This window comes from Callionymus lyra, chromosome 5, assembly GCF_982586985.1.
Source record: "Callionymus lyra chromosome 5, fCalLyr1.hap1.1, whole genome shotgun sequence".
Classification (NCBI taxonomy): domain Eukaryota; kingdom Metazoa; phylum Chordata; class Actinopteri; order Syngnathiformes; family Callionymidae; genus Callionymus; species Callionymus lyra.
In genome coordinates, this window is record NC_141822.1 from 29109477 (window position 1) to 29135728 (window position 26252).

At 40.2% G+C, this 26252-nt stretch overlaps 1 protein-coding gene across 2 annotated transcripts in view; it reads left to right on the plus strand.

Moving 5' to 3' along the window:
- Positions 1-5433: 5433 nt before the first annotated feature.
- Positions 5434-26252, plus strand: part of LOC148080159 (fibroblast growth factor 14-like) — a 45114-nt gene continuing 24295 nt past the window's right edge. The window contains exon 1 of one of the 2 annotated variants that reach the window (XM_087791761.1): positions 5434-6176. In XM_087791761.1, the coding sequence (XP_087647887.1) occupies positions 5489-6176 (688 nt within the window). In that variant the 5' untranslated portion in view covers positions 5434-5488. Of the gene's footprint in view, positions 6177-25320; positions 25768-26252 lie in introns of those variants that run through there. The other variant, XM_087791762.1, reaches the window with a different exon arrangement.

Here is a 26252-nt window from a genome sequence, read left to right on the forward strand (position 1 = left end):
TTCCATGCCGTCACTACTGCGCTGCCAAAGTTGGTGGATGGCTTCCGCAGTCTCTGCAGAGGAAGAAGCTGGAAGGGTTGGTGCTAATGCCGTTTGTGGAGCACAAGATCTTGGCATCTTTTGAACTGCTGCTGTCATCCTCCGATGATCAGGCTGTGCCTTCTCCCCCCTACTAGACTTGAGCTCCACTTTTTCCTTGCCCAGGATTATGGTCTTTCCTACACCGTCGACTTGAGCTTCCCAACGACTCAAAAGGTCCAGCCCAATGATACACGGATCATGGATGTTGGCAAGCCAAAACTCATGCTCCAACACTTGGTCTCCCGCTCGAACTGTCACCATCTTTTTCCCTAAAATTTTAAACTTTTCTCCAGTTACTGACATCATTTGGTGTTGGTTGGGGCCCACATTTCGGAAACTCGGCTATTGGCCTCAAGGAGGGTGCCTGGACGGACCAAAGAGATGGTGGACCCAGTGTCCACCAAGGCTTGACATGGCTGACCATCCAGTTGGCAGTACAGGTACAATCCTTGTGTATGTCCACAACGTCCAACCAATGTCCATCTGCCTTGGAGGGAAAGTGGATTTTGTAGTGGGCGGTCCCTCATTGCGCCACTCCACTGCAGTTTCCCACCACCCTGGTAATAGGGGTCGGAGCAGGGCAATCTCTTGCGAAGTGGCCGAGCTGGTCACACCGAAGGCATCGATCTGTCGGACGGGGTCGTCGTCTGGATTGTGGCGGCACTGAGGACAGGCGGACCTCCTCAACATCTTCATCATAGTCCAACATCCTGACCTGCGCCCGTGGACCAGGAGCCCTTGATGGTGTATGTTGAGCAGCGAAGATCCCTTGTGCTCGTTCAGCTTCCCTCAGTGCCTCGGTTAGGGGCACCGGCATGGAGAGACGAACATGCTGTCGTAGTTTTTCTGGTGCCAGCCCTCGTAGAAAAGCGTGGAGTGCTAGTTCTCCTTGGGATGTAGCATTGAAATGCGGATAGCCTTGCCGGGCATACTGCTGCACGTCAGCGGCGAAGGTGCCCAAATTCTCCCCTTCTTGTAGATGGCGACTAGTCAGCTGCTCTCTGCTCTGGTCGGCATGACACGGCTGGCCAAACCGTCTCTGAAGTGCGGTGGTCAGGTTATGGAAGTCGATGGTTTCCAGTGGGGCTAGGTCTAGAAGCACTTGTGTCGCCTTTCCTTCCAAAGCCAGAGCCAAATGGGTCACAGCTTCAGCATTGCTCCACCCATTATGCCGCATTGTTAGTTGCACATGTGCCAACAGGGGGCAGGCGGCTCCTCTTCTCCGGTCTTCTTTTCCAGTAGAGGGCGATGTCCCCGTATTGCACTTGCTCCATCAGGTCTGTCTTTCATCAGAAGCCGGGCTCCTCCAGCCACCAGGGGGCGATCGGTAGTCATCTTTGGCGTTGCTCTCTTCTCCATCAGTGGAGGGCGGTTTTGGCACTGGAGCCCAAGATTTAGCTCAATTGCTCACTCAAGTTCGTAGATTTCTCTGTCCATTGCTCAAGAGAAATCCCACTTCTGACACCAATGTAGCAAGCTTCATTGGTGTCAGAATGACCTGTCTCTGTCTTTTCCACACTGCCACAGACAGGTGCCTTTTATTTAACAGAGCCCGTACAGACTTGTCTATACATGTAAAACATGGTGAGTGGGACTAATTCTCCCACACCTCTCACTCATGGTGCCGAACTTGAGGACCCATAATGCACCAGTCGCTACAATATTTATGGACACAATCTAACTATTTAAAATTAACCGACATAAAATGAAAAATAAAAGATAACACAAATAAAATACGATGGATGTTGTGAAATTTCAATATGCAATTTATTACCTGGTTACATACACCCTTCCTGAAATTCACCAACATCCATACAGTACCAATCTCTTTTTACACAAAATCTATTCTGGACCTCCACAATTGTCAGCCAAAAGTAGACCTAGTCCACTTCATCAACTAAACGTTACCTCAATTTCAAGGTTCAGGGAATAACAAGGTTGATCAAGTCTCGTTTATCCCTTAGATTAATATAATGCCTTTTACATTATACCCATATGGCTCTGAATGAAATCGGTCCAATAAATTATGTGTAAAAAGAAAAATTAACCCAAGTGTATTACCCAACATATGAACTTACATGGCTTCTAACCAAACTGTGAACCTTCCAAAATCGGCTTCTGAATCATTGATTGGATTAATCTGTTCACGGATTTAACTAACCTTCCTGTCCGGGTTCTAACCTGGTCACGAAAATGAGAAGGTTGTTCAACGTCGACTTCAGATGGACTACCAACTAATGGAGCAACAATACTCTCTTCAGCGACAGACGGAAACCTGAAACTCTTCAGTCGGAATTAACAACTCTGACTCAACGGAAACGTCAGGAAAGGGAACTGGAGTGACAACTTCATTTTGAACACCAGACACGTTCACTTCACCAGTAGTCTCTCCCTCCTAACCAAGGTCAACATCCTCTTCTTCCAACTCATCGTCATTCGCTAATGGAGAAACATCAATCGTCTCAACTTGTTCCACGTCCGAAATTGGCAAGAAATTGACTTCCAACAAAAGATTTCTGTGCACCACTTTTGTTCGTCCCTTCATATTTTGAACCTTGTAAACATGAATACTGGGATTTACGCTCACAACGGTGTACACTCCATCTTCCCACTTATCTGCCAACTTTCTTTTGCCTCGTTCTCCCTTGTTTGCAACCAGAACACAATCCCCCACTTTCAACTCAGTACCTTCGGCACGTCTATTGTACTGGCTAGCTTGATGGTGTTGCTCAGTTGAGGAATGTTTCTGTGCAATTTCCATTGCATCTTTCAGACCGGACAGCAAAGACTTAGCGTATTTATCATAGTCAACAACTGTCGGGTCCTTCAAGACCTGCCTAAACATGATGTCGACTGGCAACCTAGGTATGCGACCAAACATAAGATAAAATGGTGCATAACCCGTAGTCTCATGAATGGTTGCATTGTAGGCAACCGTGAGGGAGTGAATCTGCTCCGGCCAACGCTGTTTTTCCTTGAGCCATATTGTCACCAATATTACATATATTGACAGACCGAAAAGGAAATTAATCTTGACTTGCCAAATCTTTAGTTAAGTAGAAGTATCTCAGAATACCACAGTCCTCCGCACAATGTCTTTGTAAAGTCTCTTTCTGGAACGACACTTCCTGGGGTACCTGATGACCTTGCAGAAAGATGTCGTGCAGCTCCAACCTCCGGCGAACGAGACGATATCAACTGATGATCCGAAAAAGGTCACGGCACCATTGTAACGGGGTGTGTTTTCTTTATCTGCGTTGTGTTCTGTGCAGACTATGGGTATTCAGGACGCAGGTAGTCTTTCCAAATGCTTTTAATTTCTCTGTACAAAACAAGCATATGAATTAGCAAGAGCTGCTGAGCTCCTCACACATGGCTCACTCCTCCTTGCAGCTAATGCACGCACTCATACATTAACAATAGGAAAATAAACATAACACACATAAATCACAATAAACAATACAAAATAAATAAATAAATAAACCGTACCTGTACAAAACAAGCATATGAATTAGCATGAGCTGCTGAGCTCCTCACACGTGGCTCACTGCAACACACACACATGCTATTTAAATACTTGTTTGACAAACTGTCGCAAATTTTAGAACACGAATAAACAACATTTTTACATACACAAAAGCATAACAGAAAAATGGTAAAGTTTTGAAACAAATACAAGAACTTTCTCCGCAGAGCACTCTCAACATACCTCCTCCTTGCAGCTAATGCACGCACTGAGGAAACACGCAGCTCGCGCATGTACAGGTTCAAACACTTAAAGTGACAGTACATATTTATGGACACAATCTAACTATTTAAAATTAACCGACATAAAATGAAAAATAAAAGATAACACAAATAAAATACGATGGATGTTGTGAAATTTCAATATGCAATTTATTACCTGGTTACACTATATAGGTTAAATATTATTGTATGTTCAATATTCCTACTATGGTTACATGTTGTTGTGTAAACGTCATACTGTTTTGGGAATATATTCTGCAGGGAGACTTCTTAATAGCTCCCCTGCTGCTCATAAGACAAAACAAATAAACTCATTTTTCTTGTGTCACAGAGGCAAGGCAGGGAGGTTGTCTGATCTCTATATTTTTCTTTTTTTTTGTTCAAGTGTTGGGGATTTACAATTCCACCCCCTGCACCACAATTTATTTACATCAGGAATATTAACTTGTTATGACCGCTTGATCGTGATATCGAAATTAAAATGAGCGTGAAAATGTCATATTCGGTCATTGTTTAAAAAGATCAACGCTTAAAGCTTTAGGAACCCCACTTCATGCTTTCTATACCTGACATCAATCAGCCAAAAATGCTGTCAGGTTGGTAACCACGTGTCTGCTTCAAACTGCAGTTGCGTGTCCATCTGCGTCAACGGCACACAAAGCAGGAAGTAGCTCACGCATTCAGAATAAAAGTACATCTTTTATGAAAATGATTATTGTAATCATTTCAATTGTTAAATTAAAAGATGCTCAATAGCTAACATTACTTCATTACCACATATTTCTATAGATATAACTTGTTATCCGTTCATCAATAGCCTGATAAGAGATGAATATACAAGCTGAAAAATGATGAATAGATGGTTCATTATAAATCCACATTCCACTTAATGGCACACTTTAAAGTGTGTCATTGCAGTCCATATTTTTTATTGGATAATAGAAAGATAAATAAAAAGATAGATTGAGTAACTTAAACAACTAGTAGCTTTCTACAGTGTTACAATTGCCACATTCTCCACTAAATCCAACACAAATCTTCAATTTAGAACTCCCAACAATAGCGCCTGAATAAAACCCACCGAGTTGAAAATGAAGTAAATCTGTTGAAGACGTAGCGTCTTTTATTTTGAAGGAGGCAGCGGGATCAGATGTAACAGTTTCTCAGATGGAACTTTGTGGATGGTGGCTTGGAATTACTCTGTGCATCTCCTCGCTCTTCACTGGTTGTCGGTCCTGTCGAGCGCAACCTAAGAGCAAGTCTGGTCTACTACTTCTCCTGGAGTCTGGACCTGAGGTCCCTCTGAGGTCCACTTGAGTCAAAGAGAGAAGACGCGCGTCCAACACCAGCAGCGGCATCTTTGCGCATTGGGAGCTTATGGATTATTGAGAAGTGGAGGCCGGATCAAATATTTATAAAGACTTTTAAAAGAAGGAAAATAGTCTGCAGAGATCCAGTCTGCCGTTACGTTCACGGAACCGGGGGACACGCGCGTCTCCGCTCGAGGAGAACCCGCCGGTGCGGCACTGAACGCGGGCGTAAAAGATGCCAATGACTTGCTGACGGACTCCCGGTTCCCTCTCACCCCTCCTCTCTCCTCCTCATCCTCCCCTCCTCCTGGACAGACGGACGCACCGACCCCCTTGCCATCCTCACTAATATGCAATGGTTTTTTGTGCAGAAGTCGACAGCTGCCGCGTACCGCCGACTCCCCGCTAGCGCCGCCGCATGCCTGCCCGCCGCCGCCGCTCCTCTCCCCGCGCCGCGCGGCAGACGACGCCACACCAAGCGGAGCGCTCCGGGCTTTTTGACGGCGTGGCGTGCGGCTGGCAGCAGCGGCAGCGAGGAACCCTCACCCGCCTGCTGTGAGGGGCACCGGCCTCACGGGCAACCGGGGGCGGACACCGCGGAGAGAACTGCGGCTGCTCTTCTCCTGCCGCACGACCACGACGACGCGGAATACGCGCGGCTGCTGCTGCTGCTCTCTGGACTCGTGGAGGAGGAGCCGGGCGAGAGAGCGGGTGACCCGTCGGGATCCCGACTCCTACTACTGTCTATGGTGCAGATCGGGGGAGCGAAGCGGCGCCGAACTGAGTCCTACAGCTGGCCGGGACTGCTGGCATGCAAACAGGGGGGCGGACCAGCCCCCATGCGGTGGGTGAATTTTAGGCTGCCGCATCCGGAGCGCCTCTTGTCCCCCACCACCTCCTCCTCGTCTTCCTCCACCTCCTCCTCCCACGTCTCAGCCAAATCCATGCGGTTTATTTGGAACAACATTTTCAGCAAAGGATCGCATATGCTGCAGTGTCTTTGTGGCAGGAGCCTCAAGAAAAACAAGAACCCAACTGGTGAGTTTTGTCTCCTCTCTCGAGCACTGTTGCGGGGGATGCTCGCCTTCTGCAGCGAGGTTTGCTCAACTTGTTAGAACGGTGGCAGTGATGGAAGAGCGTGTCAGGGATGCTGCAGGGAACCACGTGTGATGCAGCACCGTCTCCAGTTAACCTGCAGGATCTCACAGCACCTACACTCACTCAGACGAGGCATGATGTCCATCTAAACTTTTTCACGCCAATGACTCTGTCCACCACAAGTTGGAAGAAGTTCAGGGCACATTTTGAACACTAGAAAAGGCATTAAAAAAACTATACCATCATCCTACCGCTCATAATATACAGAGCTCTTTTTTTTTGAGAAATTCTTACAGATATCACGTGTTTATTCAAGACTCTAAAGTTTCATAAACTGCCTTAAATCAAAAGGGAGTTCCAGGTTATTAAGGCTTGCTGAATGAAAGTGGAGTGAACCCTCAGGTCTGAGGATTGAGTCAAGTTATGTGACTTTCAAACAGCCTTGGACGCATGTTGGCACAAGTTGTGATTCAGTTCTTTTAACAGGTTGTTGAGGAGCAACTTAACCCTTACAAATTTGTTCAACCCCTCACCCCTTTATCTTCAAAAAACAAACTAGAAACAACGTCCTCTTGTCCAGTGGTCCCCAACCAGTTTTGTGTCAGCACTATATTTACGCTATAAATTTATAAAAACGGTGTTCAAATCAATCAATCAATCAAATCAAATGTTTCACTCATTTTTTAATAGTTTATTTTTTGAATAAACTTAACTGAAACTAGCATCAGAAGCTAATTTTACTTAAAGTTTCGGACAGAAATAATCAACTGAACAAAAATGTTATACATCATATACATATATGATCATATAATACATATCTTACGGACCGGTAACACTGCTGTCATCCATATTTGTTATTTTCCCTCAATCTAATTGCCCTACAATTATTTTATGTGTATAACCAGATTCATTTTCTTTAGCATTTCAAATGTTATTCGTAGTTTGACTTTTATCGAGCCCTGTAGTACAACAGGTAGAAGTGGTGTTTTTAAGTCACTCACACGGCTCAGGAGAAACTGAACAAAATAGTTGATGGAGCTTATGCTTCAGTAGTGATCACCAACTGGTGGCCAGCGGGCCAGATTTGTCTCGCTATGAGTCACTATCTGGCCTGGCAGAAGTATGAATTCTTATGTGTATGAGAGAAAGCATATCAAATTATCTTTAGTAAGCCAGTATGAAGAGCTATTAGCCAATCATCGCGGTATCAGGCTGTGACCGGACAGTGAGTATAAAACTGCCATAACAACATCACCACAACCAAATTATATTTAACATTGGAGTTTAGCAAACATATGAAAACAATTTACCTGAATATATAATCTGTTACAATGCATGCACATATGGGATGTAATGAAGTAGTTCAAGATATTTTTCACATTTCTTTGGTTCAAATATAGAGCACTTTATCTGTTGATGTTGGCTGAAATTTTCCTCACTAGTTAAGATCACAGATGGTCATCGCTGTCCTATGTTCATAATACTAATAATATTAAAATCCAACTTTTCAGTCTGACCTTCTCTGGTTGCTCATTATCTTTTTAGTCCAAGTTAAATCTTTGGTATTTGTGACATAATCTAGGTCGGTGTGTTATGATTGCAGTCAATTATTTTTTGTTTTTTGTGTGCTTAAAATACTTTAAATGACTTCTATCAAACTTCGCCTGTTGAAAAAGCAATGTGCCTTCCTTCAAAATGAGGCAACCATTGTCCAAAATGTACAATATGGTCCAAGTCCCCAGCATGTACTCTGTGGTTGAGCAACATGAATTCCAGGCACACTCCTTTTCTACTCCATATTTATTTACATCTAACTGTAATGCTTATAATAAATCCATACACGTGTGTTGAAGGCTCTGAGAAATTAATTAACATGTGGAGCCACATGAAAACATTTCCTTTGGTTAGCCATTATTGCAAATTCTTTGAAAAATAAACATTACTTATATTCATTTAAACAGGTATCAGCAAAAAATCAAATAAGACACAGAAAAAAGATAATCATTACTAAGACAATTTTATGATTTTTGATGTTGGAAAAAGTGATCTTAAATGAAAATTAATTTATTACAGTTACATTAAAAGCAAAACAAATTGAATAGTAGATAATATACTAAATGTAATTCTTAGAAATTATTTAGAAACTTTATGAGGATTTGTGACATATTATAGCTTAACTGATACTTTCTGACTGATATTTTGATTACTCTGCACCAAGCGTTTTTTGGATTTGAAGCAAGCCAGCTCTGCACACATAATGAAGCATCATCTCAGACTGACCTTGTTTCAAACTCTTTTTTTGGGAGAGTCAAGTCACATGCTACTGCATATGCATAATAAGACACACACCAGAGCTATTCAGGACACATTTGTCAGTTACCTTTCCACATCTTCGTTAAATCGTTTGAATTAATTACATTATTACATGTAGAAAAACAACACAAGATATTATTCTTTTTTTTTCGTTCATTTCATATTTGAAAAGCAGAAACCTTAATAAACCGAATAGCTGAATCCTTGTGAGCAGCCAACTCTCTCTATCTCCTGTTCAATCTCAAGCATCTGAAGTGAGGTGAGAGTTGCTAAATTTATGATGGAGCATCTGATGATTCAGAAGGGAAGACGTTTACGACTGGAGCTTTAGACTCCCTCTCATTCATGGATTTACTGCAACATTTACACGTCACTTTCTTTAATTAAAGCGCCTTGGTCTATACTCTTCTTTATCTATAAACCCTGCAGTCTTGAAATACGGACGTGCTGTAGATGGCCACTGGATGCTTCTGCTGACTCAAGATTTGTGTTTTTGCCTTGAAATGCACTATTTAGTGGAGGTCCAGTCTGACAGCAGAGATGACACAATCTTTCTGTGTGTGTGTCTCTGTGTCTGTTCGCTGTGCTCGTGGGTGTGTTTGATTTAGACTTGTTTAGCATGTTTTAGATTCCTAAAATTATTCAAGGTGTCTCCAAAGAAGTATTACAGGTAATTTAACCATATTCTGTGCAAAATCTCTTTGCTACAATAAACAAAAAGACTGGAGATTATAGGGTGATACAGGTCTTTGGCATGTAGAGCAGACTACTTTACAAGACTTCAGGAATTAAAGAGAAACCTCGTCCTGGGGAATTTAGAAGGGATTCTTGCGATTTTAGGGACCATCTTATATCCCCTTGATCTGCTTTGTCAATGCAGACAAAATACAAGATTTAGGTCTGATAGCTTTTATAATTAGATTAGCCTTAACTTATGCAAAACTTTCAGAAAGTTAAACCTGTCCAAAGCACCAGAAATACACAACAATTTGCTTGCTCTGCATTTAGTCTCTTGGCTGAATTAAGAACTTGGAACGCTGGCTGGTGTTCCAGACCTCAGGTGAACAGTCTGTGGGGGATGTCTACCACTGAAATGACCATAAAATATATATGTGAAACAAGTTTTTTACACTAAGAAACCTCTGATCACTCTTTACTTACTCTAGGTATAGACCAATAGAGAACAGTACATATTTTTTTCAGTGTCCGACCTCATTTCCCCTTCATCAAGCACAGAACCTAAAACATAAACCGAGGGTTTGTGAAAATTGTGCAAAGTGCTCATTGTAATCTGTTTGTGAATTGAAAGTTGTCTTCCTCTCATGTTCCTTATGAGCAAATATTAGGCCATAAATACATCTAACATTGTGAAAAACTTAAGACCACACGATCAATGCATGGGCGTAATGACTTGCCTCTACAAGCTATAAATAGGAACTCACTAGTGAAGGAGGGACAGGTGTGACCAGGTGATTAAACATGTTGTGGTGGAGCAGCTTCTGAACTCTGAGCTGCTTATACATAAAGGACGCTAATGTCTCGATATATAAGGGAAATACCAAACATTAGTGAAGAAAACTTATCAAGGTATAAAAAGGGACAATACTACCAAAAGCCTCACTGATCCCAAGATACTTCAGATACATCAGACCTTTTTTATGGTAATTTTAAAATCAAATATTATCAATTGCAGTTTTTTCCGAGACTTACTCACTCCAAAAGTAGAGCTGGGTATCGATACCAGTACCAGTCGAATACCGATAACTTTAATTCATACCGGTTCTCGAACAAGCCTTTTATCAATTGAAACTTTTTAAGATACATTTTAACTAAAATAAAAATGACATTACACATAGTACACATCCTGAGTTAAATTTACAACAGTTTTCCAGTTCATTTCCTCTCCGCAAATACTGAAAAATCAAGTGAACAACAAACAAGTGACAAAACATCTAATATTCATTGACTTGTTTTATGTTTAGAAAAGTGGAAATGTCTGTTTTCTCAGACAAGCCCACTCCTGGCTGATGGTTTCCCCATCTGTAGAAAAAGTACCTGATGGTAAAGATGTTTGAGAACAGATATACCTGGTTGCTATGTTTGCATCTCACTTGATTCACACTGGCTGGCACTGTCCCCTGACATCAGGGTCAGAGACCACTGTGAAGATAAGATAAACACATCACTAAACATGAGTTAGATGTTTAAATACCCAAGACAATTAATACATAACATAAAGCTAGATTAATAAAGCTATAAAAGTAAAGCATTGATCCCTGCTCTGCACTGACATTGCATTAATATTAAGTACATTTAAGTGTTAATATCCAGACATAGTGTAGTTGGTACACTCAGACAAAGGGGAGTCTGGAGGTGGAGACTTTAAATTAGGCTGCTCTGGTGTTGTTTTCATGAGCCGACTTGAATGGCAATAAAGGACGGCAGCGGACCGCTCCTTCTGCAGTCAAACATGGAGCAACATCCTGCTCTTAAATTCAACAAATCAATCGAGTTGCCAATGATTACATTTTTGCAAATGTTGCATCTGTGGCATTTTTAGCCGTAAAATCAAATACACCTGAACATTAAGTAGACCTATGTATCATGAAGAGTGGTGAAGGTGCGCAGATTAACTTTACAGCCGTATTTCTAAGTCAAACTGCTAACGTCGGTACCATCCCATTGAGATATATATGCAAGGGAACCCACCTGTATACATAACAGCAGTATTATCAAGTCTTGATCCCAAGATTAACTCTTCGGGTATGAAGACATGGCACAAAAAAACGTTTCAATACTACTGAAGCATTTCGGTCGGTGCCTCCTAGGAACTTAAGTCTTCGGACTTAAGAGTCTGGTCTTTCCGGAATTGACTCAATCATATCAATATCATCGGTGCTCAGATTTAGATAAAACAGGATGCATCCATCAAAGAGTCAAACTTTGGTGATTATTTCCATGCAGACTAGATTTTGAAAGTTTAACCTTACGTGTTGCATAGCTGAAGGCTTCTTTACAAAGTCGGTTGAGAATAATTTCCCTTTTATACATCTCACCTCTGTTCAGTTGTTCCATCATTTGTTGCAAGAATCATTAGTTGATGTATTTTAAAGTTCAGAGTATCATCTTTATCAAGGGGTTACAAGGCAAAAGGCTTGTACATTTGAACATAGTTGAGTCTGACGTACTCTTCCGATATCTGTGAATGAAGTTTGAGTGTGATTGAGAACAACGTTCCTCAAGATGAACCAGCAGAAGAAACCAATCAGGGTTAGTCAATGTCATGTGTCCCAGGTGGCGTGACCTAGATGGAGACTTCCACCTTTTTATAGCTCACGTAGGCGGACACAGACGCACACACGCCTGCTCACTTTCCTGTGAGAGTTGCCATTAAGGCATCGTACTTAATGTTTTATTTAAAAAACTGGAGAATAGCAGCGAGATTGGTGCCAACTCTGATCCATCTCGAGCAGCCTGAGACCCACTACAACACAACTCAGGGCCACATTTAGGCCAATTTCACTGGGTTCTATTCTTAGTCTCACATGCACATCATTTTATTTATAACCTCACTAACCAGTTTATTCTCTTTTGTACGCTCACCGTTCTTTGATCTGATGGAAGGGTGGAGAGGAGACGGAGATCTAGCCTCACCAAAGCCAGCATAAGACTTCATTTCACATTTCAACTGTCATGTTTTTAATAAACAACATTGACTTTTAACGCTCTCTTATAGAGGGTAAGTTAGTCAAGTGTCCTAAAAAAGTTCATGGGACTCACTACAGACTTTAGAGCTACCCAAGGCTCTGCAAGTTATCATTGAGTGGTTCATCTTGAAACCGGGGGCTCATTATAGAAAGTAGGTGTAGTGAAAAGTTAAGAGTAAGTGAACCCTGAGATGAGAGAAACTTTCAGTTCTTCAGTTCCTTAAAGGCATTTCAGCAGAACTCTGAATCAGTTATCAGGGAAGTCACGCCCAAAGAAACTCCTCAAAAATCTCCACAAGGGGTAGAAAGTACTACTGTGTCTATAGAAGGGATCCAGAAACCCAATAGTGGTATCAGGTATCGGTCCGATCCAGACTCTCAATCAGATCTGTGCAGTTTAATACCTATTTTTGTGCTGACTTCACACGCATGTGAAGCAGCGGCTCACAGCAGCGACTCTACATGCAGTGTGAATGTGTGCGGATGTTTGGAGGGGGAAGTCACTCACAGGATTCAATACCACTGACTTAATTAAGCCAATCAAAGAAACAAGCAAGACGGACTGAAACGAAGCAGTTAACTTTGCCGGCTGTTCTACAGAGACAAGAGAAGATTGCAGTGGACTCTATGAAAGTAAAAAATAACAGGCCGTTATTTGTGTTGACTTCATCATTGGAATCTGCCTCAATCAGCCTAAATCAGAATGACTTAATTAATGATAATTAATACACAAAATACATGACACATGTTTAATTTAATCTTTACATTGATAAACACTTTACTAAATTTAGATAGTAAGTAAGTAAGTAAGTAATATTTATTTATATAGCGCTTTTCGAGACCAGGGTCACAAAGCGCTTAAACAATCAAAACAATACTCAAAAAAGTACATACTTTAAAGATCAAGATAATACTGAGAACACAACAGGAGTTCGAGAAATTCAAGGAAAAGCCTGAACAAATAGAAACGTCTTAAGATGTTTCTTAAAGGAGTCAGTGGACTCCATCAAGCGCAAAGAGAGAGGAAGATCGTTCCAAAGCTTAGGATAGAGATGATAACCCAAGTTTAAGGATCTCGAAAGAAAGCTTAACTCAATCATTGAAGGAAAGTCCTCCCGACCACCTCCACGTTCTGAGGTCCCTCAAACCTGAATGAACAGACAGACGGACAGACAGACAGACAGACAGAGATATCCTTTGTGAATCAGACTATTATTGGATTTCATTTTTCATTACATTTCTTATTGAGTGTTTCCCTTTAATTTAAAATTAATCGCAATGCCTAATTAATGTTTAAGTAGGGAAGACTATATATGTGCTTTTATTGATTTAGTTCTGGATTTTTTTGTGGTCACTGTATGAACTCCAAACTTGCTGCGTTGTTTGCACGTTGTTCCCAATTGTCACTTTAAAATGGTTAAGTATGTTGTTTCACCAACTTCATCAACTTCACATATAGTCTTTGTTTCCTTCAGGGTATAGAGTTAACCAAGTTCTCAATTTAAATCTATTTACTTTATGTTCTCAAAATGCTGTTGATGAGCATTTTATTTGAATAGATATGAACTTTTGAATTCCACATGTAGTCCTTATTCAATTCAATTCAATTTTATTTAAAGTGTCTTATCATAACAAAGTTATCTCAAGACACTATACAGTTGAAATAAGACTACAGTTGATTAAGGAAAAATAGATCCCAGCAATTCAACAAAGAGCAAGAAACAAAACACTGTACAGTGAGCTGTACAGTGAGCAATGGCGAGGAAAAACTTCCTTTTAGAAGGCAGAAACCTCGAGCGGAACCAGACTCATTGTTGACGGCCTGCCGCTTTGACCGGCTGGGAGGAAGGATGGGGGGGTAGACAGATGGATAAGGAGAGGAGTGAGGGAGGATATAGTGAGAGAAAAGAGGAGAGTGTATTGCTTTTTATTAAAGCATGACCGGTATAAGTTTTTACAAATAGATCAAATGACTGTGGCAGATGTGTGGCAGGATAAAGAAGGGTCGACCAATAGAGGTTTGATTGAACTAATTGTTAAACATCTCTTTTCAAACCAGAAACCCTGAGTGGAACAGCTGAGGGTTAGACAACAGGTCCTAACCTGCATCCTGAAGTTGTTCACTATGTTGTCAGCCAGAGAAGGTGTTTCCTACAGTCAATTGCCCACCAAAAGCGTCCATCTGAAAGTTCTACTCCGGTGTCAACAACGATGAGTGGACAAAAAAAGATTGATGTTGCATATTTCCATCAAGGTTGCAGCAGAACAAACTTGTCACTGAACGACTTTCCTTGTCTCTTTCTCTCGGTTGTGTCACCCAGAGATGATGATGCGACCAAACACTGGCAGCCAAGTGACGTCCGAAGGATCACGTGTGCGGTTGTACACAGTGCGTGTGTGTGTAGTACAATGTACATGTATACTGTATGTGGGCTCATTAGGCTACGGCTCAACATCTAAACACACTGAGTGTGCAGAAAGCAACATGACTTTGGCCCTCTGTGAACCTGTCACACTCACGCACATCATCGTTTTATATAATCGCAGACAAGCGAGCTAAGCTGGACTCTTTGAAGTGATTGTGCATTTTAATAGTCTCCTTGAACCTTTGTCCTTTTCTGTGACATTCTAGTGTAAAAAAAACCAAGAATAAATCAGCTACTCAGTCTCAGACTCTGAAAAAATATCAAAAGCACTTTAAAATTCTGAAATTTCCTTCATCTGCAGTGGAAAAGATTTGAGTAGTAAGATAGAGAGGGATTTATTTTTGGCAAGTATACTTTTTTGACATAGAGTTTCAACCAAGATTATTTAAAATAAACTTTGACTATAACCTGATAGTTAAACATATTTTAAGCTGCAAACTTTGTACTTTTTAGTTATGACTTCTAAGTTGTTTTAGAAAAAGGTTCATTTTGATTAACAAAAAGTTAACTGTTTTCTACATATTATTAATTCACCCTCCAATTGAGTTTCGCTACTGGTAAAACCCCAAGTCCCCGCCTCATCTCTGAGAGTGCTAAAATAACTCGCCAGCCAGCTGAGTGTGTTCGAGCACCCCGCCTATAGAAGGAGGGGATCACCAGCACTTCTTTTATCTCTGCAAAAAGCCCCTGACAGTGTGAGACAAGTGATCAATCATAAATAGTTAGTGAAAACATTGACACCTGTGAGTACATGTGTGTGATGCTCCCCTAGAGCGGAAGGACAGCCATGTATATGGATATTTACAAAACTCTTTTATTCTAAATATTTACATAGAAAAGTGTGCTTTAGCCCAGTCCACTGAAAACGATTTGTTTTCCTGGAGAATTAAATCTTGTTTACCCCAACTATTGCAACTTGGCTGTGATCGGTCAATTACGAGGGTTTGTCACTGTGCGTCATAAATCGGCTGCTCCAAGGGACTCATTGTATAAACAAAGCGGAGCATTATTTACATCTGGCTGGGGGAGGAGCGGAGCCTTTATTGCTGATGCTTCCCGCATTGGAAATACAGCACCCCCCGAACCCCAAGCTGTGCCAGCTGGTTCAATGCAGGCTGGAAGCTGGAGGCTTGAGGCTGGGGAAAGCAAGGCCCAGTGCTCTGGGCTTCTTCCATGGTTGTAAGGCTGCCTGTGGTTTACCACGGTCCCTAAAAGTATGTGGACGGGGTGGACTGGAGGGGTGGAGTCCTGGTGCCTTCTGATGCGGTGCGGCCAATTGGGTTTTGGCCAGTCCGTCCGCTGGTGTTTCCCAGGGGGGGGAAAGACAAATCATTGGCTATGTTTTTTAACAAAGAGACCAAGGTGGTGTCATTGCAAACAACATGGCCCTCCTTGTTTGCCGTCGATGTCCTCAATATAAAGCGCATAAACAGTGTATGTTTTTAACTTTCATAGGTTAAAGTTTCTTTGAGGTGTCTCATTGTCATTTGTTTTTTTCAGTGTTAAGGCTCTATTTTCACTATCATAGAATAATCCTGGATAATTCAGGAATAATCTCACTGTTAGAGAACCAGACAGGGATGTTTTCCACAGATGAGGTAATAAACATGTGTTTGCATAATACATGTTTAATTTAATATCGATAGACAGATATATAATAGTAATATATACATTTTTTTTTTATTAGTGATTGAAGGTTTGTGTGCACTGCTCGGCCTGTGAAGGAGGTGTCGAGTGTGATATTTCCAAGTGCACTTAAAAGCAGTCAGGCATCAAAGGCTCCGCCATGAAGTGTTTTCTCTGACAGACTGATAAGAAGCAGGACTCTTATCAACTCCAACAAGTTTTTGACTGCCAAGTCTGGTGATGCTGCATATGGACACACATCCATGGTAACAAAAACAAAACAAAATAACCCATAACATTGTGTGTGAAGGAAGTTTTCAGATGGTCTTCTCGTACAGATTACATCATGGTCGGATAGTTTGAGTGAATTCATGTACAAATGGGTTTCCTTCTATAGCATGTGGGTCGTGACATCTGTACTTTGGAATCTCCCTGAGATGAAGGACGGACAAGAAGCTTAGTCATCCAATTGTTATTTACGTATTTAGATCAAAATCAAATTTCAAAAGGATCAACAACTATAACATGCACACAAAATATATTTCTCGTTTATCAAGCTCAGCCAAGCTTGTGATTGACTGAAGAGTCTTCAGTACTGAGAATGTTATTACAGTTATGCAATGAATGAAAGAACGAGATGATGAAATCGGTTTTCTTCTTAGTCTGTGCTTTTGCTCAGAGACGGATGCCTTAAGGAGGACCGAGTAAAGATCTGAGAGATTTTTATTTTTAAATGTATTAAGAGCAGGCAATAAATATCCAAGACAATATATATCTGAGATGATGTCTTGTTGTCATGATAAATTATAACAAAGCTCAATAGTTCCGAGCCAGAGAAGTGAAAAGAAAGTAGGAAACAACAGCTACAGCAGGAAAACACAACAAAACCTGAGCAGCAATAGAGATTGCACTTGAGCTCACTTTTTGACACCTTGTTTTTGATGACAGTCATGAATGACCTCATCACCATATCTGTAATGTTTTTTCAAATACGAGAGGCCACTTTAGAAAGGCACCGAGTATCGAAACAGACGCTCACTTTTCTAGCCATGGACTTTGAGGACCTACTGAAGGTAGCCGAGCGAAGGCTCCGTGCTACTTTACACAGAAGCGACGCAGGTGAGAACCATCTTTGTGCACGTAGATAACTTTATAACATATGTAAAGTAATTCTTGTATCATCATGTATTTTGTTTATTACATTATTTAGTAAAGTTCATGTTCCAAAAACATAAAAAAAACATTTCAGAAGACAGAAAAAAAGTGTAAATGTATGTGTAAAATGTATAAAATAATTTAAAATATTATTCTGTTAAAAATGTGTCTGCAGTTTAAAATTTATGTCAGTCTCTGTAGAATAATATAAGACAAAAAACAAACAAACATACAGTATTATTCAAAAATAGTTTACAGTTGTAGCTGTAAAAAATAAATTCCATTAAAAGTACTTATTGAGGGAATACAATTGTATACAAAATAAGAAAAATATTTATTCTATTTGACAAGAGGTTTAAGCAACCTGAGGTTGTTTGCTATATAAATCATAATTAAATGTTCATGAGTGTGACATTAATAATAGTTTTCTCTAATGCCAAGAGGGGCTTGTGATGTAGAATAGAATGAGGCCATCTCTTTCAAAAGCATCAAAGAGTCGCAGGTCAAACAAGAGTGGCGATGGAGGACCTGATTCAAGGAGGTCCATTGAGAGCTTTCTGAACCACATCATGAATAAACACTCACTCAAAGCACAAGTGAGAAAATGCAGTGGGTTCATACGAGTCTCTGACACAAACAGAAACACTGATGAGATCGATGTGAAATTGTAGTCCTGAACCATTTTGAATTAACCATCTTTTAAAACGTTTGTGCTAGTGTTCTCACACTCATCAGTTTGTGTTGTTCTATCAAACATGTACATGTTTTATGAAGTCATATCTCTGAACTCTTCCTCATTCATGAGTTGATCACGAGCTTTTAGTGGCGGTTCTGCTCAGCATTTTTCTTCATCCTCCTGCCATCTTCTCTTTCTCCAACTGTGTTCCCCTAAGTTCCGTCTCCTTCTGGGGGAAGAAGCTGGTGCGGGAGAGATGGTTATGTAACTGTTCTAATAAAGAATAATATTTTGCCATCAGTGGCCGTCCTGCTATAGTGCTGGTGCCTCCTGGGACTTGAGATGTTAACAAACCTGCTGACAAACCTTATCATCAGAAGATATTGTGTTTTCTAATGAAATTTCCCGTTTAATCTGAAATAAAGTAAATATATAATAATTAACCATTTAACCTGGACCTTCTGTTTTTGACTGTGGCATACATGAAGTCATGCTATGCTAATGTTTGCTAAACTTCTCTTCAAGTCCGATCAGATTGGAGAACAAAAATCATTATCACTTGAAATTTGTTTTGTCTAAGTTGGAAACTTGTTGTGAGATTTATAAGAGTGAATAAAGTTGTGGTGAAGCTTTTGTGTTTCTGAATCACAGGTGGCAAACTTGATCACAAAAAGAAAGAAAAAATGGTCTAAATTATTATCATTTATATTCATAAATTCTAATTTTGATATTTTATGTATGTATTTATATCTTTTAATAATTATTATTTAATATATGAATGTTTATAAACCATTGTTGTCTTTAGTTTTTTGTTTCAGTTAAATTAATATTATTATATGAAATATATATATAAAAAAAATATATATAGTAAGTAATTAAAGGTTATTCGTAAAGCGCCTTTCTAGACCAGGGTCACAAGCGCTTTAACAATCAAAAACAATACACAGTTAAAATATATACTTTAAAGATCAAGACACATAAGAAAAACACAGGAGTCCCAGAAAATCAGGGAAAAGCCTGCACAAATAAAATGTCTTAAGATGTTTCTTAAAGGATTCAGTAGATCCATCAAACGCAGAGGGAGAGGAAGATCGTTCCAAAGCTTAGGAGCAACAGCCTGGAAGGATTTCTCTCCTCTGGTCCTGAACTGTGTGCGAGGAACCATCAGTAGATTCTGATCCACAGACCTCAGAGCCCGAGCTGGGGTGTAAGGCTGGATCAGATCAGTGATGTAAGGAGGAGCCTGACCATGAGTAGATCTGAAAGTAAGAACCAGAATTTTAAAGTTGATCCTGAAAGAAACTGGCATTCAGTGAAGAGTTTTAAGGATCGGAGAAATGTGAGTTCTTCTCCAAAAGAATTCTTGCTGCAGAGTTTTGTATCAACTGCAGGCGAGACAGCTCCTTCTTGTGTAGACACGAAAATAAACTATAACAATAGTCTAAACCAGAAGACAAAAACGCATGGAATATATTCTCCAGATCGTGTTGTGACATCAAGTTTTGAGATATTTAAAGATTAATTTCTTTAGAGAGCTGTATGCTGCATAATAATCTAGTAAAATGTACTGAAGACATGTCACCAACTTTCATGTTTATGGTGTTGACGTGAGAGTCGTTTAAACCGAACTGAAATTTAGCCCAGTATCATCTGGTCCTCCCTGAAGTCAGAATTAAAATCTGACCATATAGAAGTATACGTGACAGTATCACGTTTTGTCTTATGATATTCAGACTTTTATTGCAAATTTCCTCAAATCTTTATAAAAAACAAAACCCCCAAAAATACACAATTTTTTATAATAGTGTCTCTTTGAAGTGAAATATGAAAATATTGAGTCTTACATTATATTAAAGTTTGTTTCTCTATTTACAGTCTAAAATGTAATTCCCAGAAAGTAAATCATTAATAGCACTTTATCACTCAAAAGTTATGCTGGAACAACAGATAAAAGTATTTAACTATACAAATACTTTTTGTTTTAAATGCTCATATTTTTAAATAATATATATATATATATATATATATATGTTTTCTTTAATGTAAAAATCATTTCTTTTGAAAGGTCTGCAGTTTTGAAAGAAATAAGACAGAAAAATGTAAAAAAGATAGAGTTGATATATATTATTATGTTTTGAGTGAACAGTTGCATGCGTCCTCTACAAGTCTGTGTTCCAGCTTGACTTTCACATCAGCAACAGCCGCAGAAATATGACTTTTTTGCTGCAGCTGGAACAGGGTTCATAAAACAGACGGATCAATAGTAATCTGTGAGGTGTTAAGTCAGAGCTGTGGTTATTGACGTCTGGCTGCTTGAAGGCACGTGGCTGTCAGGGCGAAAATGACAAGTTTTTTAACTTTGGAAACCTGGTAAGGCATGAAAAAGATATGATGGGAGGAGGTTTGGCGATAAGGAGGGAAGAAAAGAAATGAATAATTTATCCCCATCACCGCCTCCCCTCCTCCTCACTGACTTGATGATGTCATAGAGACGAGGAGAAGACACGATCAAATCGAAAGTGTATTCCTCAAAGACTCTCTTTCATCAAAGGGATCTAATTTGCACTCTCAGTGTGTGTGTCTGAGTGTGTGTGGTTCCTCTCAGCATTCAGCAGGTATTCTCTCCTCTTTTTCGGGAACCCATCTGCGTCACTAGTCACTGGTTACCTAGGAAACAGTGGTCTTTCCCGCGTCGGTACGCACTTTCCTCTATGTGTGGGTGGGTGTCTGGATCATGACTCATCCAAGGTGGTTATCCTCACTCTGTCTGGGGAAACACCCACCCACATCTGCGGCAGCTGTCTGCATACTCAACACCTTCCTCACCGCATCACCCTCTCACTTTCCTCGACTTACCAGCTTAGAGTGACACTTTCCCTTCCTAATGATTGTGATTTTACAATTTGCCCCCTTGTACTTCCTTTAATACACACCAACACATGTCACTCAGCAGCCCCCTGAATCTGCCAGTCAAGTAAACCACAAGAAAAATACTTTTCTCATTATAGTTCACCACAAAAGACTGCAGAAATGAATTCTTGGAAGATTGTGGCTCCCTTCTTTATTTTGCTCTTCACAAAATGACTCAAGGAAGATTGGAAAAAGAAGTTAACCTTTATCTCTGACCTGCATTTGAGTTTAATGAAACTGCTACAATTTTATTTGAGTTCTTAATTTTGATCAAAATGAATGATTAATTGTTTTTACTTTTCGTATCAAATATGTATCAATAACTTTAATTCTGTTGACGAGCAGATGAGATCAATACAAAGTAAACTAAGGCTATGATCAACACTCTTGCACCACATGCTGGAAGATTACAACAACAGCAGTCTTTTAGAAAAGAAGCATCGATCAAGCCTTGAGAAATGTGGTCAATTAAACTTATATTAAACAAAATGTCTTCAACTAGAAGAATGTGTCTGATATTTTTGGAGGTGCAAACCTTCTGTATTTGCTTTGTGTTTGTTTTCCTTCACCAAACGCCCTCAACATCAGTTTCACACTCTTGGGAAGTCTCTGTATAATACTTGACATCGATAATCTCCATATCAACATCAATATTAATTTACTTTGAAGCCAACCATCCAGAGGGCCACATGAAATGACTTGGTGGGCCAGAGTCATTTCATGTTTGTCAATGGTCTGACCATTCTGTTTGGGAGGTTTATGTGTGTTGGCTTGTTATCATTTGAGTACCAAGGGAATCTCAGACTTCTCAAGAATTTTGAGTGGCGTAAAAGTTTGAAAGGTGGAAATTGAAAAACACGATCTCATGTGTAATGGTTGTTTGTCATTTTAAACGTCGGTATTTGTCAGAAAATAGTTGTAAATGGATGTTAGTTCCCCTCACAGCACCTTTCATTGAGCCGTTTCCCTGCAATGTCCATGTTGCCTCACTAGATGGCACACTTAAGATATAGACATTATATATTGTTGACCTTTGTCGTGTGGTGTTTTTAATCTCTTCCTAACTTCTTTGTGTAGCATTTGTAAATGTGATTTTCTATTTGGGTGTCATTTAAATAATCAAGTGTTTAATGGAGCGCCTGTTGCTGGTCATTCTCAGTGTCTCGCACAAACCAAACGCTTCAGAAAGATGTTCATCCTCTCTGTGGCTCAAACATACCATACTAGTGATGTCATGTTTATGCTATTGGAAGCAAGTGTTTGTTAAGTTAAATGAGAGAGTAATTAAACAGGGATGGATGGAGGGTGAAGTGACGTCTGTGTCCTCAAGAGGGCAATGTTGCTTCGACATATTTTCCTAAAACTGTCTCCGGCACATTTGTTCCCATGCAGGTTGTTAAAAGTGGATTCTGCATTTCGCAGATGTTATAAAAAGCAGCATATTAATTTTAATGAACGTGTAGCTTTGATTTATTCAGAACCCGCTCACTTTACTGACCTGGATAGACTCAAACAAACGCACGAACACACTTTTAGAAAACTCATGTATCTATTATACATTGCTGACTTCATTGGTGTCCCATTGTGGCAGCAAAGTCTCAGACATGCACACACGCACACACACGCGCACATCGTCCTTGTCACTTTGGATCTCGCTATCCCAAAATAAAACTAGGTCAGCAATCTTGCGGTCAAAGATCACACACATTTTCCTGCTGAAACCCGATAAAAAAGTATAAACATGAATCCTGTTGCAGCACATGAATCATTCTGACAAGAAGAATATATATATATATATATATATAAAGAAAAATCTTTAACCGGATTTAATAGTGTTGTATTTGGATTAACATGGTTACTATAAGATTTTACTTTATAGAAAGTGACCTGTTGACAAACCAGGAATACGTTATCTTATCCTCTACTCCCATCTAGTGGACAAAATAGATCATTGTTCTTTGGCTATCAAACGCTAAATGCTAGATACCAGCATTTATAGAAAATCCGTATTATAAAGACATGGTTTAGTGGGCAAGATACATTTCAAGTGTTTTGAATACACTGTGTTGAACAAACTAGTTACTGAAACTCAAAGGTGGAATATCTTTATTCTTTAATTAAAAAAACTTTTATTTCTATTATTAACATTAAATGTTTTTGCCTTGTCGACTTTGACAATCTCTTTTCTGTAGGTTTTCCTTTCAGCCTGGTGATTTTGGCTTCATTATTAATATTACATTTAGTTAAAGTGTTTTTTTTTGTTATAAAGAAAAGAAGATCCTCAAATTGGTCAAATTGCAGTCATTATCATTTTAAATGATTATACCTTTATATTTATATATGTACATATATTGAATACATTGGTAAACATCAGTTATATCTATGTATTCATTCTTATTATCAACATATGCTATTACTGGCCCCTGAAATTCATGACAATATGCTTCTATCATCTCCTCTGTACAGTTCCCTGTGTTGATGAAAGCACAACATCAAATGGGGCTGAAATGTAGCAATCATCACATTACTCATGCCAAGATTCGATGTCAGGGATAAAGATCTTGGAAAAAAACCTGGGCAGCCACGTGTACCGTGTAAGACCCAGACATGTGAGCCCACCTCCACCTGCTGCATTTTTTAAAGCCTCCATTCAAAGGGGCTGTCAGGAGCTGAATAAGCTCTGAATGTGTGGGAGGTGGTAATGAGCCGAGCAGGTCTCATTTCATCGCTGCACTTATTCTCTTTACACACACCTTGGATGAATTTGCGCATGTCACTATGAAATAAAATCTGCACTCATTCATCTCCAAGTAGAAAAATAACTGGGTCATTGTAGCTCTGGACAACATTCAATAAAATCAGAGTCTTTAGAAAAGTGCATGAATGATGTCGGAGAGTGCTCAGATCAAACCATGAGAGACTATTCTGTTATTGGAAGACAGAATATTAAAATCATTGAAAAGTTTGAGGTCAGAGAAGTTGCAGTCACATAAGTAATAGTTTGAGTTCACAGGGCTCAATGTTGGCTCAACCACTGACATTAGAAATCAATTAAACACATCAGTCACAAGGGACACAAAGGTCCCTAACATATACCACTTTTATTTCGTAACCCTAAAAGCATGTTTTTGGTTTGATGTGAAATAGGTTTTAACAATGGAACAAAAATGAAACAAGGGTTCATTTTAGTGTTGCAAACTTATAACTTATTATTAAAAGTGCAATTATGAGATGTTTGCTAAAAGAAACTTGATCAGGGGCTGCAAACACCCCCAGGCCATACTTTGAACTTCTCTTTGTCTATTAATTGGACTGTCAATCAAGTCACCTTGTAGTTTACTTACTTACTTACTTACTTACTTTCTTACTTGTCCCTGGTGTGTTGTATGTGCACGCTCGCACATTTTTTATTTTATGCTCGCAGCCATCAATTGTGTATATTAACCACTGAAGGATCTGGTTTATTGTTGTTAAACAACAAGCTCTAACGAACACACATTAAGACTGAAGAGAAATAGTGGATATAGAGGAGGGGTGGGAAATTACATTTCCTTGGGGGACGCATTATCAAGTCAAAAGAAGGAAGCAACAAAAACATAGCTGGGTATCATGGTAAAACTTACAAAAATAAACAATTGAATAAAGGTATACTCTAAAAGAAGCTTTAGTCTTAATTTTATTGTATAACACTTCATTTTTTTTGTAATTTTCTTTAAGGGTTCTAACGAAATAAACCATCATATGTCATACATTTTACAATTTAAAAGAAAAATAAATTAAATTGACAACATTTTATTGGCATAAATAAATTGTGGAATATTTCATTTTAAATGCATTTAATTTCAAACTCTACAAGAAACATCAAGCCAACAACCATAAAGGACGATAAAAGAGAAGAAAGGAGTTATATATAGAGTTGTACTAGTAATACAATTGTTAGATAGTCATTGGAAATATTTCTAAATGTTTGTTTTATATTATTATTTAGAGGCCGGAGTCGTAGGGCCGCTTTAACGGCGTCTCACACAATGAAATGTTCAACGTAAAAACCCGCTTTAAATCTCAAGAAAGCTCCGGGGCTTCAAGGAACCAGAATGCATTTATTTTGAAGGACTCGGTTCTGGTTTCCGTTGAACCTCGCCACGCGCATCTGGTGCGGCGGCACGCGCGCGCCTCGCGCCAGTATTGGCGGAATACAAACGGCAGGTCTCAGTGAAGGGAGAGGAGGAGGAGGAGGAGGAGAGAGGAGAAGAGGACTCACACCAGTCCGTCTGTGCCCGCCTTGCACCGTGACCATGGGCGGACAGGCTGACCCTCGCGGTCCGCTGTCCGGAGCCGCCGCTCACTGACCGGTGAGGCGGCGACAGGTGAAGCGCTTCTCGTCCAGTCCGCCGGAGGTCTAGGATGCGCTGACTCCCAAGTGTTCACCTGGACTTGTGGCACAAGTATGGAGCCGTTCTAGCGGCGCCGGAGGAGACTTGAGTTCGTGCGGTCACCAGAGACACGGACCCAGACGTCGTGAGACATGGCAGCTGCCATCGCCAGCGGGTTGATCCGGCAGAAGCGACAGGCGCGGGAGCAACACGCCCACCGGCCGACCACTCACCGGCGGCGGAAAAGCCCCGGGAAGAAGCAGGGCTTGTGCAACGGGAACCTGGTCGACATCTTCTCCAAAGTCCGGATCTTCGGCCTGAAGAAGCGAAGGCTACGGAGACAAGGTATGATGGTGGAAGGAAGAGACACTGAGGCGCCACTGTTTTTATGTTCAGACTCTCTTTGTGTCGAGAACATGTTCCATGAACACACAGGTGGCACCTTGAACACCTTTACGCGTGCACGCGCCCCGAACATCAGCCTGACGCGCATCTTTGTGTGACACATACACACACTTGTCATGTCTCGTAGTGTCTCATGGTTCACGGGTTTCTCTGAGGTACATCCATTATTGAGAGACACACACTGGCCTGTCTAGTCACTCTGGCTATGTGTGTCACTGAGTCTCAGGGATCTCACTGAAGAAACACAATTATCCATCAGTGACAACACACAACACCACACATCTGTTGCCATACACAACACCCTCTGATACATGCCGAGGAGGAAACATTCACAAACAGATGTTTGCCAAAATGTTTATTGATCCGATCTGATTGACGACGAGCCAATATTGTTATTTATTCTGTTTGATGAAGGAGTGAGAGAG